Source organism: Salvia splendens, chromosome 19 (genome assembly GCF_004379255.2).
Source record: "Salvia splendens isolate huo1 chromosome 19, SspV2, whole genome shotgun sequence".
NCBI classification, from domain to species: Eukaryota; Viridiplantae; Streptophyta; class Magnoliopsida; order Lamiales; family Lamiaceae; genus Salvia; species Salvia splendens.
This window is the reverse complement of record NC_056050.1, coordinates 27,715,291-27,733,406: the sequence shown is the minus strand read 5'-3', so window position 1 is coordinate 27,733,406 and position 18,116 is coordinate 27,715,291. Positions and strand designations below refer to the sequence as shown.

Sequence of the window (18,116 nt, the reverse complement as noted above, 5' to 3'; positions counted from 1 at the left end):
CAATTAAACTACTAGCTCTATATACCTTACTTAATTAACCTCACTGTAATAATGGAGTGCTCATTTCAGTTGGAAGAAGAAGGCAGAAGAAGGTAAGCTCGGCTAGAAGGGAGTTCGGTAAGCTCGGCTAGAAGGGAGTTCGGTAAGCTCGGCTAGAAGGGAGTTCGGTAAGCTCGGCTTTGAGCTGGAACTAGCCGAGAAGGGAGTTCGGTTGTGAGCCGAGAAGAGAGTTCGGTCTTGAGCCGAGAAGGGAGTTCGGCCTTAAGCCGAGAAGGAAGAAGCAACCTAGCCGAACTAGCCGTTGGAGCAGCAGTTAGTTAGCTGACATGTAGCGGTTATTCTTCTTGTTTTCTTGATTCTTGCGGTAGTTAGTTAGTAGCAGTTGCTACTTGATTGTAGAGCTTTAAATAGCTCATAAACCATGTATGTAGTTTAGAAGTAGAGTTTTATCAATAAAGAGTTTTCCAGTTTCTCTCCAAGATTATCATCTTCAATACTCAAAGTGTGAGTGTGTGTGTTTCTGCATTGTGTGATCTCATACAACAGTGAGTATGTGTGTGATCTTCTTGAGTGTGTGAAAGCCTTGTGTGCGTAAATCACAACAAGTGGCGCCGTCTGTGGGAAGGGATATTGAAGCTGATTTGCAGAGGATCAAACGGTTTCAGAGATGGCAGCAAGGCTTGATGCAGAAAAATTCACAGGCAAGAATGATTATAGCCTGTGGAAGATGAAGATGAAGGCGGTTTTGATTCAACAAGGCTTGGCCGCAGTTCTTGCAAAACCAGAGGAGAAAGGAAAGGCTCCAGTGCTTGATGATAAAGCTCAGGCAAAGATGGAGGAGATGCAGCTCAAGGCACATTCTGCAGTGATTCTGTGCCTTGGAGATAAGGTCTTGAGGGATGTTCAAGAAGCCAAGACTGCGGTGGAGATCTTGGACAAGTTGGATGAAGTTTACTTGGCCAAATCCTTGGCTAACCGGCTGTATCTCAAGAAGAGGCTGTATGCCTATAGTTTTTCTGGAGATAGGTCCATCATTGAGCAGCTAGAGGAGTTCAACAAGATCATTGATGACCTGGGATCTGTTGATGTCAAGATTTCAGATGAGGATAAGGCCATTCTCACATTGAATGCCTTGCCTAGCTCGTATGACCAGTTAAGTGATGCAATTATCTATGGAAGAGATAAACCTATCACCTATGCAGAAGTCTATTCAGCCTTGATGGCCAAAGAACTCCAGAAGACAGCCAACAGAGGCTCTGCAAGCTCCAATGTTCAAGCTGCAGAGGCCTTGAATGTGAAGAAGTTCAAGAAGCAGAACTTCAAGAAGAAGTTTGAGGGCCCTAAACCCTCAAGTTCTGATGCTCAGAAGGAAACCAGAGCTTGCTATTGGTGCAAGAAACCTGGACATTTGAAGAAAGATTGTCATGCATGGAAGAGAAAGATAGCCTCTGAGGGACACAACCAATCTGATTGTGTGGAGAGTGCTGATCCCCCGGCTCAACTCATGAATATTAGTGACAGTGGGGTCAGTCATAGGTGGATTATGGACTCAGGGTGCAGCTTCCATATGTGCCCAAATAGGAGCTGGTTTCATGACCTTCAAGAAGCAGCCGGCACTGTGGTGCTGGGTAATAATCACATTTGTCAGATCAGAGGAATAGGGAAGGTAAAGCTAAGCCTACAAGATGGCTCTATAAAGATCCTAACTGGGGTGAGGTATATTCCAGAAGTGAAGAGGAATCTCATCTCATTGGGAATGCTGGAGCAGAGAGGGTTCACCATATTGATGAGTCAAGGAAAATTGTTTGTTAAATCTGGAGATGCAGTGATGATGGAGGCTGACAGAGAGCATATTCTCTATTATCTGAAGGCTAAGGCTGTTGATGGAGAAAGCAATGCAGTGTCAGATGATTCCATAATGCTATGGCACAAGAGATTGGGCCACCCAGCTGAAGGAAGCTTGAAAGAACTCATCAAGAAGGGTCTGATCTCTGGAGATTTCAACAAGATGAACCCCTGTGAGCAGTGTATACTTGGAAAAGCAAAGAAGGCACCATATCCTACAGGTATTCACTCTTCTACAGCCCCTTTAGACTACATACATAGTGATCTTTGGGGGCCTTCACCGGTGTGTTCAATTGGTGGAGGAAAGTATTATCTAGCTATCATTGATGACTATACAAGGAAGTTGTGGGTATATATTCTTAAAGAAAAATCTGAAACACTCACAAAGTTCAAGATATGGTGTAAGGAGGTTGAGCTAGAGAAGGGTAGAAGTGTTAAATGCTTAAGAACAGACAATGGCCTAGAGTTCTTGTCTGCTGAATTTGATATATTTTGCAAAGAGAAGGGTATGAAGAGGCACCGTACTGTTCCTGGTAATCCCCAACAAAATGGTGTTGTGGAGAGGATGAATAGGACTATCCTAGAGAGGGTGAGGTGCCTGCTTCTTGGTTCTGGTTTGAGCAGCAGGTTCTGGGGTGAGGCTGTGTATACAGCAGCCTATCTCATCAATAAATGCCCATCTACTGCCCTGAAATCTGAAACTCCTGATTACATGTGGTATGGAGCTCATAGTGACTACTCAAAGTACAAGGTGTTTGGGTGTATGGCCTATGCTCATGCTAGGCAAAGCAAGCTTGAAGCTAGGGCTCTGAAATGTATTATGTTGGGGTATCAGAGGGGTGTTAAGGGGTATAGGCTCTGGTGTATTGAGCCCGGTAAGCAGAAGGTCTTGGTGAGTAGGGATGTGGTGTTCTTGGAGGATCAGATGCCATTCCTGAAAGATAAACTGGACTCCAGTGAAGATGAGGGTGATTTCTTCAAGGTGGAGCCTGTGGGGGTTGGCCTAGGAGCAGGTGGAGTTACTGACTCAGGGAGTGAGTCTGATTCAGATAAAGAAGAGGCTCCAACTCAGGGCAACCAGGCTGGTGAGTCTACATCAGATTCTATCAGAGACTATCAGCTTGCAAGGGACAGAGTTAGAAGAGAAACAAGACCACCAACAAAGTTCTCTGATGTTGTGTATTATGCTCTGTGTGCAGCTGAAAGTATTGATGGTGCAGATCCACTCACATATAAAGAAGCTATGCAGAGTAAAGATAGAGAAAGATGGATTGAAGCCATGAATGAGGAAATAGAGTCTTTACTCAAGAACAAAACATGGATTTTGGTGGACAAATCCAAGCTGAGTACAGATGGTAAGGAAAGGAGGCTGGTAAGCTGTAAGTGGTTGTTTAAAAGAAAGATTGAGACCACTGATAAGGATAGAGTCAGGTTCAAGGCAAGGCTGGTGGCTAGAGGCTTTACACAGCAGGAGGGAATCGATTTCAATGAAGTGTTTGCACCTGTTGTGAAGCACACTTCAATTAGGATCCTATTGGCTGTGGTGAATCAGCTTGACTGGGAGCTACAACAGCTTGATGTGAAGACAGCCTTCCTCAATGGAGATCTAGAGGAAACTATCTTCATGGAACAGCCAGAGGGCTATGTGAAGATTGGAGAAGAAGGCAAGGTGTGCCTGTTACAGAAAAGTCTTTATGGACTTAAGCAAAGTCCTAGACAGTGGAATAAGAAGTTTGATGCACAGATGAAGAAGATTGGCTTCTCCAAGTCAGAATATGATGATTGTATTTACATCAAGAAGGCAGGCAGGACTCCCATTGCCTACCTATTACTCTATGTGGATGATATGCTACTTGCAGGGCCTTCTATGACAGAAATTCAGAAAGTTAAACAAGATCTGAAGTCAAGCTTTGAAATGAAGGATCTAGGAGAGTCAAGGAAGATCCTAGGCATACATATTCAGAGAGATAGAGGCTGCAAGAAGCTGTGGATGCTGCAAACTGACTATATTGAGAAAGTTTTGCAGAGATTCAAAATGGAAAATGCAAAAGCTGCATCAACTCCTCTGTCCCAGAGTTTTAAGCTTTCAAAGGAGCAGGCCCCTAAATCTAAGCAAGAGGCTGAGGAGATGGAGTCTATTCCTTATGCTAGTGTGGTTGGAAGTGTTATGTATACTATGATCTGTACCAGACCAGATCTGGCACATGCTATCTCAGTGACTAGCAGATACATGGCTGACCCGGGGAAGGAGCATTGGAATGCTCTTAAGTGGATATTGAGGTACATGAAGTCAACCAGTGACTGGGGAATTGTCTTCAATGGCTGGGAAGGTGAATCTGAGGAGGTTGTGCAGGGCTATTGTGATGCAGACTATGCTGCAAACCTGGACAACAGAAAGTCCCAAACAGGTTATCTTTTCACCATGTTTGGAACTGTAATCAGCTGGAAATCAGGGTTGCAAAGTGTTGTTGCTCTCTCAACAACAGAATCAGAATATATAGCTCTCACTGCAGCTGTACAGGAGAGCTTTTGGATTCAAGGAGTGATTTCTGACTTTGGTTTTGACCAAAAGACAATGGTGATTCATTGTGACAGCAGCTCAGCTATGTGCTTGGCTAAACATCCGGGTTTTCATGAAAGGAGCAAGCACATAGACATAAAGTTGCATTTTATAAGGGATGAGATTGAGAAGGGGAGAGTGAAGGTGATTAAGATTAACACCTTGCACAATCCGGCTGACATGCTAACAAAGTCTCTAGGTAGAGACAAGTTTGATCATTGCAAGAAGTTGATCAATGTTTGTGCAAGAACTGAGATGAGCCCTCAGGTGGAGAATTGTAATAATGGAGTGCTCATTTCAGTTGGAAGAAGAAGGCAGAAGAAGGTAAGCTCGGCTAGAAGGGAGTTCGGTAAGCTCGGCTAGAAGGGAGTTCGGTAAGCTCGGCTAGAAGGGAGTTCGGTAAGCTCGGCTTTGAGCTGGAACTAGCCGAGAAGGGAGTTCGGTTGTGAGCCGAGAAGAGAGTTCGGTCTTGAGCCGAGAAGGGAGTTCGGCCTTAAGCCGAGAAGGAAGAAGCAACCTAGCCGAACTAGCCGTTGGAGCAGCAGTTAGTTAGCTGACATGTAGCGGTTATTCTTCTTGTTTTCTTGATTCTTGCGGTAGTTAGTTAGTAGCAGTTGCTACTTGATTGTAGAGCTTTAAATAGCTCATAAACCATGTATGTAGTTTAGAAGTAGAGTTTTATCAATAAAGAGTTTTCCAGTTTCTCTCCAAGATTATCATCTTCAATACTCAAAGTGTGAGTGTGTGTGTTTCTGCATTGTGTGATCTCATACAATAGTGAGTGTGTGTGTGATCTTCTTGAGTGTGTGAAAGCCTTGTGTGCGTAAATCACAACACTCACTAATATTATCAATAATAAAAACGCAATTATATTTGATAAACATTTCTTTCTTTTTTTTTTTTTTATGAATAAATAAATGAAATATAACCAAACCAAATGTTTACATCATACACTCGGGCATACCCGAGAAAAGAACAAGCGAAAGCCACAAGTCGGCAAGAACAAAATAACAAGGTAAAACCAAGGTGCTAAAAGCAAAGGGCAAAGCCCCAACAGGATCTAACACAGTTCAAATCACCCATCGAAACCCAGAGTAGGCGGACCTCGTTAAAATCCCTTGGGATAAAACTCTATGAGATAAAACTCCCCAAGGGGAAAAAGAGTACCCTGATGAGTGACTCAAAATGTGTCGATAAACATTTTTGATTACCAAACAATTTGCAAACGATTTGGTTCATTATACGATTTGCAAGCGATTAAACATTGCATCTACCCGGGTTCAAGACGTTATATGAAGAATTTAATAATTAGGTATAAACAAGAATAGTCCACTTCAATTCCCCCATGACATTACACACTTTATTATCTAAATATTTCAATTAATAATCATCAAACAAAAATTCTATTACATGACATGATCATGGTGATTCCCCTTCAAAAATATGGTACTCCTACCTTCCATATAATTAATACCAAAAATATCACCAAATCTTATACTTATATATACACACACACTTTAAGGTTAAAAAATATCAAACCCATAAAAAAAATTAACTCACCATGGCAAGCTTCAACCCCTACGGCAATCAAAATAAGGCCGAGCAAGAACGGCTCGTGGCGCGTCGGAAAACGCACCAACGCATCGCGAGCATCGTCGGCATAGTCCTTGTCATTATCATCGGCGGCACCATCTTCCTCTTCACTCAAACTCGAGACGACGACAACAACAACAACAAATCCGCAGGAGGCCTTTCCACCTCCCTGAAGGCCTCCTGCGCGGCGACCCTATACCCCGACTCGTGCTACACCAGCCTCTCCCCACTCGTGAAATCGCGCCACGTCAGCCCTAGCAACATCTACAAGCTCTCCCTCCGAGTCTCCTTCGGCGAGCTCTCCCGAGCCGCCGTCGGACTCTTCCAACACCCTACAGTGCAGAAGGTCGTCGCAGACAACAACAGAATGCTCACGGCACTGGAGAGCTGCCGCGAGCTATTCTTCCTGGCGCTCGACCACCTCAACGACTCCGCGTCCTCCGCCAACGCCGCCGGCCTCCACGACCACAGGACGTGGATGAGCGCCGCGGCGACGTACCAGGAGACGTGCGTCGACGACCTGAGAGCCGCGGACGCGGCGCTCGGAGCCCTCGCCGAGGGCCACCTCGGGAACTGCACCGAGTACACCAGCAACAGCCTGGCGCTCGTCAGCGCGGTCGAGGAAGCCCTCGGCGGCGCCGGCGCCGGCAGGGAGTGGCTGACGGCCGGGGACCGGAGGATGCTGGAGACGCCGGCGGGGCAGATGAAGTTCGACGCGGTGGTGGCGAGGGACGGGAGCAAACCCAAATTATTTCTGTCCATTTCTATTCCAAAAACCCTTTCTTACAAATATTTTGGTATATGTTACTGTAAATAATAATTAATTCAAAACAGTATGGCATTTATTTTTTTTATTTTGCAATTTTTCTTTTATTTAAATTCTAAAATAAGCATAAAATTAATTAAAATTTTAAATTAAAATAGTTATACTATTTTAATCATGATAGAGTAAATTCCTGCTTGAAATTTAGTATTTAAAAAAATGAAAATCTGCAAAATAAAAAATAATTAACATACTATGTGGAGTACTAAATACTAAAAGAAATGGGAAGAGTGAATGAAAAAATAGGACGTGTGTGTAGTGTTCTAATTTTATTTTATCTACTTTCTCATTTTTATGATTAATATTGTCCAATAAGAATATGCACATTTTTTAGTCCGTAAAAAATATGCACTTTTTAATTTTGAAAATTCCTTTCTCTCTAGTGAGGTGGGACCCATTCTCGACTAACAATACTTTATTTACTTTTTCTCTCTACCTTTCTTTTACTTTATCAATTTTGCATTAAAACCCGTGTCGTACCCAAAGTGCATATTCTTTGGGGACGAAGTGAAAACTAGGTAATACATCCTCCGTCCAAAAAAAATAGACAAGATTAAATGAAACGGGTTTTAATGTGTAAGGTTAGTATTGGTTGAAAATTTTCGCTTTTGAACTTAATCTATTTTTTGTGGACGGACAAAAATGGTAAAACTTGTCTATTTTTTCGTAGATGGAGAGAGTAGTTTATTTTGAAGTTTAAATCAATTGGTATATTACATCTTCATTAACTGAGACCAAAAGATTTGTAAGATAAGAGTTTTAAAAGAAATCTATTTTGCAGAATTTGATTTGCTCAGCAGTTCGAATAAAGAATTTTAAGAAAAAGGATATGGATATCACACAAAACGGCACCGTTTTGGATACACAGCAGGCTGTGCTTTGGTTATTCCACAGCAGAGGATCCGGGTCCCACCACACCACACCACACCACACCACACCATATAAACACGCTTATTCAATTCAACCTCTCACTCACCTCATATAAATTAACGCTTATTCAACTCAAACTCGCATTCTCTTTCTCGTTTCCCCCCTCTCCCATCTCTCTCTCTCTAAAACCCTCTGATTTCTCTCTCTGAAAACACACACACAAACACAATCAATGAACACGATGTTTGCGTATGCCCTAGCTTCAGCAGCTACTCATCCGATCGATTAGCAGAGATCGCGGTCCGAGTCGCCGCCGGAGACGATGATTTCGAATTCGCTCTGCTGCGCTACGATAATTACAAGGAGGTCTCCGCCGCGGAATTCCACCACGACGGACCGGTTTTCCCCGTATTCAGCCGCGATTTGATACAAATCAGCGGCGGAACCGAGCAATCGGAACCGATTCCGCTGAGAAATCTCTTCGCCGAAGAGGATCGCGATCGCGCGCCGTCGTGCTCCTCGTCGGAGGAAGACGAGCTGGAGAGCGTTGTGCGAGAAAAGCAATTCGACCGGATCGGCGCTGCGCTAGTATTTTACTCCATATGGGGTGATCTACCACATTCTAACAGGAAATTAAATATGTAATGCATTTTTTGTAGTTGTGATGTTGATATTTTGATGAAATTAATCAAGTTGTTGAGCTTAATTTGTTGTAAATCAGCATGGATTACGAAACTTTTCTTTTCCTTTCTACATTAAGGTAGAATCGGAAACAATAGAAACTGTTTCGATTTTTTTGAAAAATGGGAAAGATAAGGTATGCAAAATGCCATTTGCAATCATGAGAAATGATGATGCGTGACAAAAGTCGGTGTACACATATACTCCCTCGTTTCCATAGTAATAGAGAGTCGGTTCTTTTTAGCACGGAGATTAAGAAAAATTATGTTAGTTGAGTTAAGTAAATGGATAATAAAGTGAAAAATAAAAAAGATAGAGATATGAAAAGATAAAAAAGTAAGAGAGAGTAAAGTAGGTGTAGAAAAATGTGTTGACTTTTACTAAAAAGGAAAATAACTCTATTACTATGGAACGGAGAGAGTAATAATTTAAAGAAAGTCTAGGAATTATTTAACAAACTTATTAAATTATTCCAAAATATTTTTTTTCGTATTTTGAGAAAGAAAGATAGTAGTATATGTTCCAATGTGATGAAATAGCAAGGCAATGATCAAGGTCTGAAGAGCAACTATAAATAAGATGCATAAATAATCAAAAAGTTAATTAGGATATTATAGATTATTACGCTAATAACGTATGGCAAATTGGCAATAATATCTATATACACAACCAAAGAAAATACGTCATCCGTCCCACAAAAGATGTCACACATATGAGATGACACGTGATTTTAGGAGGTTTTGTTTTGTGTGCTAGATGGAGAGAGAAAATATAATTTTTATATGAGAGATAACTTTTTCTAAAAATGGAAATGTGACATTTTTTGTGGGACAAACTAAAAAGGAAAGTGTGACATCTTTTGTGAGACGGTGGAGTATAACAATAGAACAGATGATGCACTTCGATCTTATGAAAAAGTAAATCCCATTTTGCATCACAATTCGTTCCCAGATAACAAATCCACATGCTGCTTTTTGGAAATTTTTTTTTGAATGCACTACAGGAGTTTTAAAGGTAAGATTGGAATGAGTAAAATAAAACAGAAATAATGATTAATTTTTTCACCACGTGTAACAAAAATGTGAATATTTCATACTACAAGAGTTTAAAAGGTTAAAATTTGCGTAAAATTGAAATTGAAATTCTCGAGCTTTCATATTCATCACTTATCTTTATCAAGCAACGTCGAATAATAACTGTCTACCAGTCTACCACAAACATGAGTGCATAGCTGGAGTGGAATTTCTCCTTAAATAGACTTTTTTGCATTTTATATATATAGACAAAGAAATTTCTTATGGAGATAAAAATGTTTGAAACGGGGTGCGTTATCATGCCAACTTTTCTTAAATTGCTAACTTGCTAACTCATCATTGTAGTGTATTAAAAATGTCAGCACGATCAAATTAAAATGTCAATACATATTTGTATTGACATTTTGATAAACTCTGTTGACATTTAAATATTAATGTCAACACAATATATTAAAATATCAACTTAACTTTATGTTGATATTTCAGTATCATCGTGTTGACATTTTTAATATACTACGTTGATGAATTAGCAAGTTAGTAATTTAAGAAAAGTTGGCATGATAACGCAACCCGTTTCAAACATTTTTTAATTCGTAAACTATTAAATCCTATTATATGATGTTATTCCCCACGAGTCACGACAGCGAACTAACACTGTGACATATTTAAATCCATTCCAACAAGATGGCACAATCATAATAAACTCACACAAATATTTGATTGAATCTTTCTTTTGCTTGACGGGCATTTTCCTTCGTACTAACTCAAATAAAATGTTAATGGTATGTTTGATAGTGTGTCACTCCAATTTATGATAAATTGTTTTATTCTTACACACAAAACAATACAGTAACTCATTTAAAAAAAACAAAAACAATTATCGTGTAAGAGACGATAATATGATCTACTTGGATTAGATAATTTAGAACTCTTCTCAACTCAATAAATTTTTCATAGTTTAGGGGTAATAGTAATATAGTTTTCTCAAAAAATAATTAAAAATATAACATCATGAAACACAATTAAATGACGGTAAACACACATAATGTCGATAGAGGTGAAGGTAAGAATTCCATTTCTCAAAATATAGAAAACGTGGATGAAAAAAATGGTTGTTTAGTGGGATGGAGTGGACATTATGAAAAAAATGGTTGTTTAGTGGGATGGAGTGAAGTGGTGAAGAATAAGATATATTGCTGTCAGATAAATAGTTAATATATTTACTTCATCTGTACTTTTATCCTATACTAGTATCACATCCATGTACGGCTCAATTGATTTTCTATTTGCATTAATTCAAAACTGTGAATTCATATATAGTACTGCACTGTACTGAATAAGAAACATTATTATTATTTCAAGTTCTAAATTCACAAATTTATACAAAAGCAATTTAATGTACCAATAAAAACTCATATAATCAAATAAGTTTATAAACTAAAAATTGCACACAAATCGCATATCATTTAAATCCCTTTTCGATTTATACTACAGATCAATCACAAACACATGTCAATAAAAATAATTTCCGTTGGGTATATAATTTAATTTGATTCAAATGACATTGACTAATTATATCCCAAAATTCAGCCTATTATTGAGTAAGGTGTTAATAAAATAATAATATGGTTACAAATAAATCTCTAAAAATATATATATGTAATTGAAACTTGATAAGTGTTAAATTTAATTAATTATTATAATCTAATCCAAATAAAAATATAGGGGGAGTTTTGGAAGTATTTAGGAAAATATCGTTTTAAAATAAATATTAGTATTATTTAAATAAAACTGGTTTTTTGGCACACATATACTATACACACGATCATTTATTAACTGCCTTCCACTATATTTCATTGATAAACATCTGCACCTAATTACTACTACTTTATCTGGGCAAGATCAATTCCTAATTTTATGTGTTGGATTGGAATTTGAATGGATAAAAGAGGAGAAACATGAAATTGTAGTCGTATGTTGTAAATTCCTTTGTGGTTTGATTTTGAAGCTGTAATTAGGCGATTATGTTGTTGTTCGCAGCCGTAAAAGTAGGTTACAGATTAGGGAAGGAGACTTCGATCGTGTCATTGAAAATCTAAAACAAACTACTAGCCGAACATTGAAAATCAACCACGCAATTTTATGGGAGAAGCAACGGTGAATTAGTATGTAGGAGTACTATATTGAATATGAAATTAAATGATTGACCGTACCGTTTATTAGTGATTCTTTGATTGATTGACACTTTATTAATACTACTATATTTTTGTATTAGGCTATGATTTGCTATATAGCCTCGTTATAATATGATAGGAGATTATGTATTTTCATTATTATATCATCTTGATCATAGTACATATGAAGATATGTCCGCTCAAATCAAGAATGAAAAGCTTTTTCTACACATGGCTCAATCATCTATGTGATGTATTTCGATTGAATACCGGAAGAAATAGTACAAAACACCCCAAAAAGTAAAAAATTGTTCCTAATGGAATATTTATTAGTTGAACAACTATTATAAAATCTCTAAAATTAAAAAAATGTTCCTAATGAAAACGTAATGATTGAACATTGTGAAGCCCCAATGTTTTGAGCGAAAAAAAGCTTGGGGTATAAAGAATGATGCTAGGAAAAGTAGAAGAGACATAATGTAAAAGAAAATCACATAGTGCATATGCTTCAGTGTTTTTAGAGTAGATAAATAACATATGTTTACTAAAGAACAACAAGTCGCCATTTGTCAAAACTGTGAGCGGAGTGATAACTTGAGTGGCATGTAATGGAAATTCGAAGTTATATTCCATTATCCAAGAACTTGGATCTCCATACTTGTCCATCTTCCAAATTTTAGTACGTCCTAAATGCAATGCATCGCATATACATAGTCGACCCTCTAAAATGCATAGCTGATACCGACATAATAAAACCCGACGCCACCACTGTGCAGGAACTATAAATATAACCTTGAGAAGGGGTGGATCCTTAAGAGGAAAACTGGTGAAGAGCTCTGTTTCAAGATCAAAGCAACAAATCAAAAAATTATTCTCAAGGTCACATGCAAGCCAGTGAATATTTCCGTTCAAAAATATAGCATAATCAAGTGACGGTCTATATGTAATCTTTAGCGCGTGAGGCAGCCTAATTGCCGCTGGTGCTGGGATCCTTCTCCATGAACATTCTCCTCCTAGAGTGTACACATGACAGAACCTAGATTCATCGACACATAAAATCTTATATTGTCCACTTAATTTGCTCACCCCAAATCCAAATAGACACCTACGTGCAGGTAGAGGAGGAAGATCAATATATTCACGAGTCATTGGATTGACTACGAAGAGAATATCATTATTATCATCCAATCCATCCCACAACAAAAGCAAACCATCAACTGAACTAAGTACAAACCGATGGTGAGGAGTTGAAGAAGGGGGCAAGTCGAATTGAAAAAGTGGTCGGCCGTCCTCATTAGCCACTGCATACCCCTTCTTGTCTCGACGAACGAAAGCCATGAATTGTTTCACAAGTAGACCATCCCCTTCTATTAGATCACGCCATGACTTACAAACGGTCCGACACCTCATAATGCATCTGTTCGGGAGTCTCGAAAGGATCTCTCTCCATATTTCTTGCGGTAACCATATTTCTTGCGAATCGCGTGTCTCCTTATTACGGCGGCTTATGAAAAGTAAGAATAAATTAGGGATAGAAACTAAGATGATAATAATCTTTTCGTACATATTTATACTATAGGATTTGGGAGATATTCCTATATGACTATATCAAATCCTAATCGAAAAGTTCGTATTCAGTTAGGGATGTACCTGATCGGTTTTCTACTTTGATGAAATTTCAAAAAATGAATATTGTATTCTCCTATCTAACAAGTAGATCAAGTGTTAGTATATTATCTCAACAATATACGAGGCCAAATTTGAACAAGTCATTTATAAATAATTTAAATTTTTTGTACTAAGGTGATTTCATACATTTAGAGACCCAAAGAAAAGTTATATTCAAATATTTACGCATATACATTATGTCAAATTTAGAAAATAAAATAAAATCATACTACTATATCTTTTTTATCAAAATTAATTACAATAATGCGAATAAATAAAATAATTCTTTTCGTACATATTTATAGTATAGGATTTATAACAAATCCTAATCAACATCGAAATAAATTAAATACTAAGTATAATTAAGGAAGATAAAATTCACATCAAATCCTAACTAATCAAATCCTAACTATATAAGGAGAAGTACGTGGGCTGAAGAAGAAAAAATTCACATCATATCTGATGATTTGATTAACATTTTTTTCTGATTTGAATAATATTTAATGGGGCATATTTTTATCTTTCAGTTTTAAATATTAGTTGTATTAATTATAGTTATCATTATTGAAATAAAATACTTATCTCAAAAATATGTTACCCTTGATTTTTATTTTTAATACTCCATATTTTATATATTTGATGATTTGATTAACATTCAATTGGGGCATATATTTATCATTCAATTTTAAATACTCCATCCGTCCCGCACTACTTGCACTTGTTTCCTTCTGGGCGTCCCAAGTTATTTGCACTATTTAACAATTTATACCTACAGCCGTAACTGTTGACTTTGTCTATCACTCATTCCTTAATCTCCGTGCCCAAAAGGAAATGTGCGAGTAGTGCGAGACGGAGGGAGTACTACTGTATGACTTAATTTATAGCTATCATTTTTAAAAATATTTTATTAAAAATGATAACTACAATTATATTTTCAGATTTCACCAAAATTTCGTTGTTTAAGAAAGAAAAAAATAATTAAGTATGCAATATTTTTGAGCTAAATATAATACAATGTCTTCATTATTTAGTAATATAGTATGAAAACAAGAAACAAATAAGAATTAAAATATTGAAAAAGATGAAGAAAGAGATGCTTTTTAGTAATATGAAAACAAGAAAGAAATAAGAATTAAAATATTGAAAAATATGAAGAAAGAGAATGGTGATAGAAGTTTGCGTTTTGTTCATGAATTTGTGCGTATTGAGCACTACATATTGTGCTGTGTTTTAGGAAATCTACCCCCTTGAAATTAAGGTCGGTTGCTCGGGAGTGGATCCCCGCTGTAGTGAAAACACGACAGGGGATGCTGTGCTATTTAAACGGCGACGTATTGGGTCAACTTTTTCAAACTCTACTTTATCCAAATAGCTTTAACTCATGATTCAATAACCATTCTATAGTATACTTTATTTTAGTGATTTAAGTTGTACAATAGTTTTATAAAATAACGATTAATTAGTATCGAACTACTCATTAAAACTTATGGCTTATTTAGTTCACTAATTAAAATTTCTAAATTTTATATTTAGTTGCATGCTCATTTCAATTTCATTTAAATATTAATATTATGATAAATTAATTTAATATCAATACATTATTATTTAAAATCATAGCTAAACCTTATCTGTTGCAATTGGGAGCTATCAATTTCTTTTGTTGTGATCCTGGAATCGACCACGCCAGAGGCCAGACTCCCAAGGTACACATTTCGAACACGCTAGAGGCCAGACTCCCAAGGTACATACTCTCGAGTCTTGACTCGACCCATAAGGTGTAAATGATTCATATCGATCAGTTATCCGCTGCAGTATATGATCTTTGCATGCTCGGATTCATCCAACCGGGGGAGGCGTTTGTGGTGCGTAATGTCGCTAACATGGTCCCTCCATATGACAAGGTCTTACAAATAAATACTACCAGTTTCATAAAATCGTAAGCTTCTGCTTTGACACTCTATGTAACTCTGTTTCTGCTGCTCCAGACCCAATATTCCGGAGCAGGCTCTGCTATAGAGTATGCTGTCCTGCACCTCAAGGTGAAACTACGTACAGAGACAGGCTCTGCTATAGAGCAGGTTTGTTACATTTTGTTTTATCCTCCCACTCTACTCTTATATTCCTTCTCCCCTTCACACCCCTCTCTACTCTCATCTCTCATATCCTACACACAATTGAAAATCGACAACCATGAGTAAGAATTTGTGGACATCTGTGGTTACTGTCGCTGCCATTGCTACTACTGTTGGCATAATACTCGTTACCCGCCCGACGTCGCAGCACTCTCGCACGCCGACAACCGAGGCAGCCTTGGAAGGCCTCGCGCCCGACGTCGCAGCCCCCTCGCACGCCGACAACGCCGCTGAAGCCACAGCCGCAGCCGCTGAAGCCGAGGCCGCCTTGGAAGCCGCTGAAGCCCCAGCCGCAGACGCTGTAGCCGGGGAAGCTGCCACGGGCAACGCCGCTATCGTCGCTGTAGCGGCATTCTTCCGCGCCGCTATTGCTGGTCCTGTCCAACAAACGGTGGCCTACTCCATCTTAAGCGCCTTGGCGGCCAACGTCGCCCGCAACTCCGCAGTCCAAGTCGGCGTCAGCGTCGCGGAAGTCCTCAACAACACCGACCAAGCCCTCGCTGCAGCCAACAACGCTTTAGAAGCTGCCTATTTAGTCACCGACGCCAACGCCGCTGCCGGCGTCGCCGCTGATCCTGATCTTGCGAATTACCTCGGACTTGAGGTTGATGATGACGCCGTCGAAGCCCCCTCGCCCGCCGTCCTCGCTCAAGCCGAGGCCGCTATTGATTCCGCCGAGCAAGTTACTGAAACCGCCGAGAACGTCAGGGGAAATGCCAACGCCCTCGCTGAAGACGCGTTGAACAACGCCGACATGGCTGTCGCCGCCGCTGATGTGGGACTAACTATGGCCGCCGCCGATTTAGCCGCCACCGCGGCCGTGAGAGTCCACAACGCCGCCATCCGAGCCCACAACGGCGTCATCCAAGCCCGCACCGCGGTCGCCCAAGCCCAAAACTATACTGAAGCCGTCGCCGCTATCATGGCCTACGCCGCCACCGTGGCCACCGCTGAAGCGGCAGCCGCTGCCGATGAAGCCGCCTAATGATCCAGTCAGCGCTGAAAGAAATAGGATTTGGGAGATAATGACTATATCAAATCCTAATCGAAAAGTTCGTATTCAATTAGGGATGTTCCTAATCAGGTTTACTTTGATGAAATTTCAAAAAAATGAATATTTTATTCTCCTATCTAAATACTTTGTGCTATCCTTCTTATTCACAATTTCTTTCTCCCGTTGCATTATTGGATTTTCTCAAAAAAATGGAATTTTGATTTTTCTTTTTTACGTAATTTTGATTGGGTCTGTTTAATGGGTAGTCTTTATCAACATAGTACTAATCAAATACAGTACCACAATTTTTAATGATTTTATCAATTTAAATTTTAAACTTTATTGAATTTATCTCAACTTTTGCCAAAATATTACTCGTTGTTTCCTATCCCTTGGCAAGGGACTTTGTCACGTACTTCTTCGGTGTACATTTTTCATTTCTGATCATCCAATATAAATATGAGCATTTCTATTTATTAAAAGTTGTAATGACTATACATTGCGAAACGGCCTCAATTGATGATTCTGGATTCGCCGATGGTAGCAAAAAAGAGAAATAGGATGAGGAGGAGGCCGAAAGGATAGGATGAGGCGGAGCTAAATTTCAATTGATTTTTACAATTCAGGTGTGAGGTGGGTAGTTTGGTCAATTGATAATATTGGGAGTGAAATAATATGAAAAAGAAGAGAAAAGATAAAAGAAAAATACAAAAATCACTTATTCCGAAAAATTCGCATGGCTCGATCCCATTTTCTAAAAGGTTAACGAATTTAATCTAAAATATGGAAAGGTCAGCGAATCGAGACTCATATTCCGAAATCTCTATCTTTTAAAAATAGACCAATTCTATTTAAAGAAACTTACTTCTCATTCTCCACTAACAATACTCTAATCACTTCATATTGTTATCTCTATTTTATTTTATCAATTATGCACTAAAACTCGTACCATTTAAAATATTTCTATTTTTTAGGGACGGAGGGAGTAATACGCATTGGCCATTGAACAACAAATCACCATTCGTCAAAACTTTAAGTAGAGTGGTACATATGATGGTGATTTGAAGGTATATTTAATTATCTTATAACTTGCCTCTCCATAGTTGTCCATCTTTAAAATTTTAGCAATATTTATAGGATATGATGTATCGTTATAAACATAGTCGATCCTCTAAAATACATAGATGGTATCCCATATATCTATCTATACAATATATAAAAGGGGAGTTTTGGGAGGTTTTGAATTATCATTTTGTGCTGAGGGGTGTAAAATGCAATTAATATAAAATTCAGAAATTAAATTTAGAAATTAATTCTAATAAATATATAATCCTAATATACATATATATTAGTTGGTTCCCCACGTTTAGTTTAGTTGGTTTCCCACCTTTCTTCTTATTTGTGGAGATTAGTTTCCATGTTTCATATTAAATTAAAAAAATACTCCTACCATTATACTCCATATATTTCCGTTGGGTATATAATTTAATTTGATTCAAATGACATTGACTAATTATATCCCAAATTCAGCCTGTTATTGAGTAAGGTGTTAATAAAATAATAATATGGTTACAAATAAATCTTTAAAAATATATATATGTAATTTAAACTTGATAAGTGTTAAATTTAAGTAATTATTATAATCTATTCCAAATAAAAATTTAGGGGGAGTTTTGGAAGTATTTAGGAAAATATCCTTTTAAAATAAATATTAGTATCATTTAAATAAAACTGTTTTTTGC

At 38.2% G+C, this 18,116-nt stretch overlaps 1 protein-coding gene across 2 annotated transcripts; it reads left to right on the top strand.

The window, feature by feature from the left end:
• The first annotated feature begins 14,909 nt into the window (after window positions 1-14,909).
• Window positions 14,910-16,546, top strand: LOC121778845 (uncharacterized PPE family protein PPE38-like). 2 transcript variants are annotated; one of them, XM_042176247.1, is made up of 4 exons: window positions 14,910-14,989; window positions 15,061-15,149; window positions 15,234-15,326; window positions 15,529-16,546. In XM_042176247.1, exons 2-4 carry the CDS (start codon window positions 15,075-15,077, stop codon window positions 16,363-16,365), a joined length of 1,005 nt encoding a protein of 334 aa, XP_042032181.1. In that variant the 5' UTR covers window positions 14,910-14,989; window positions 15,061-15,074; the 3' UTR covers window positions 16,366-16,546. The 2 variants fall into 2 exon arrangements, with proteins under 2 accessions (XP_042032181.1, XP_042032180.1); XM_042176246.1 differs by having other exon boundaries at window positions 14,910-15,149.
• The last annotated feature ends 1,570 nt before the right edge of the window (window positions 16,547-18,116 follow it).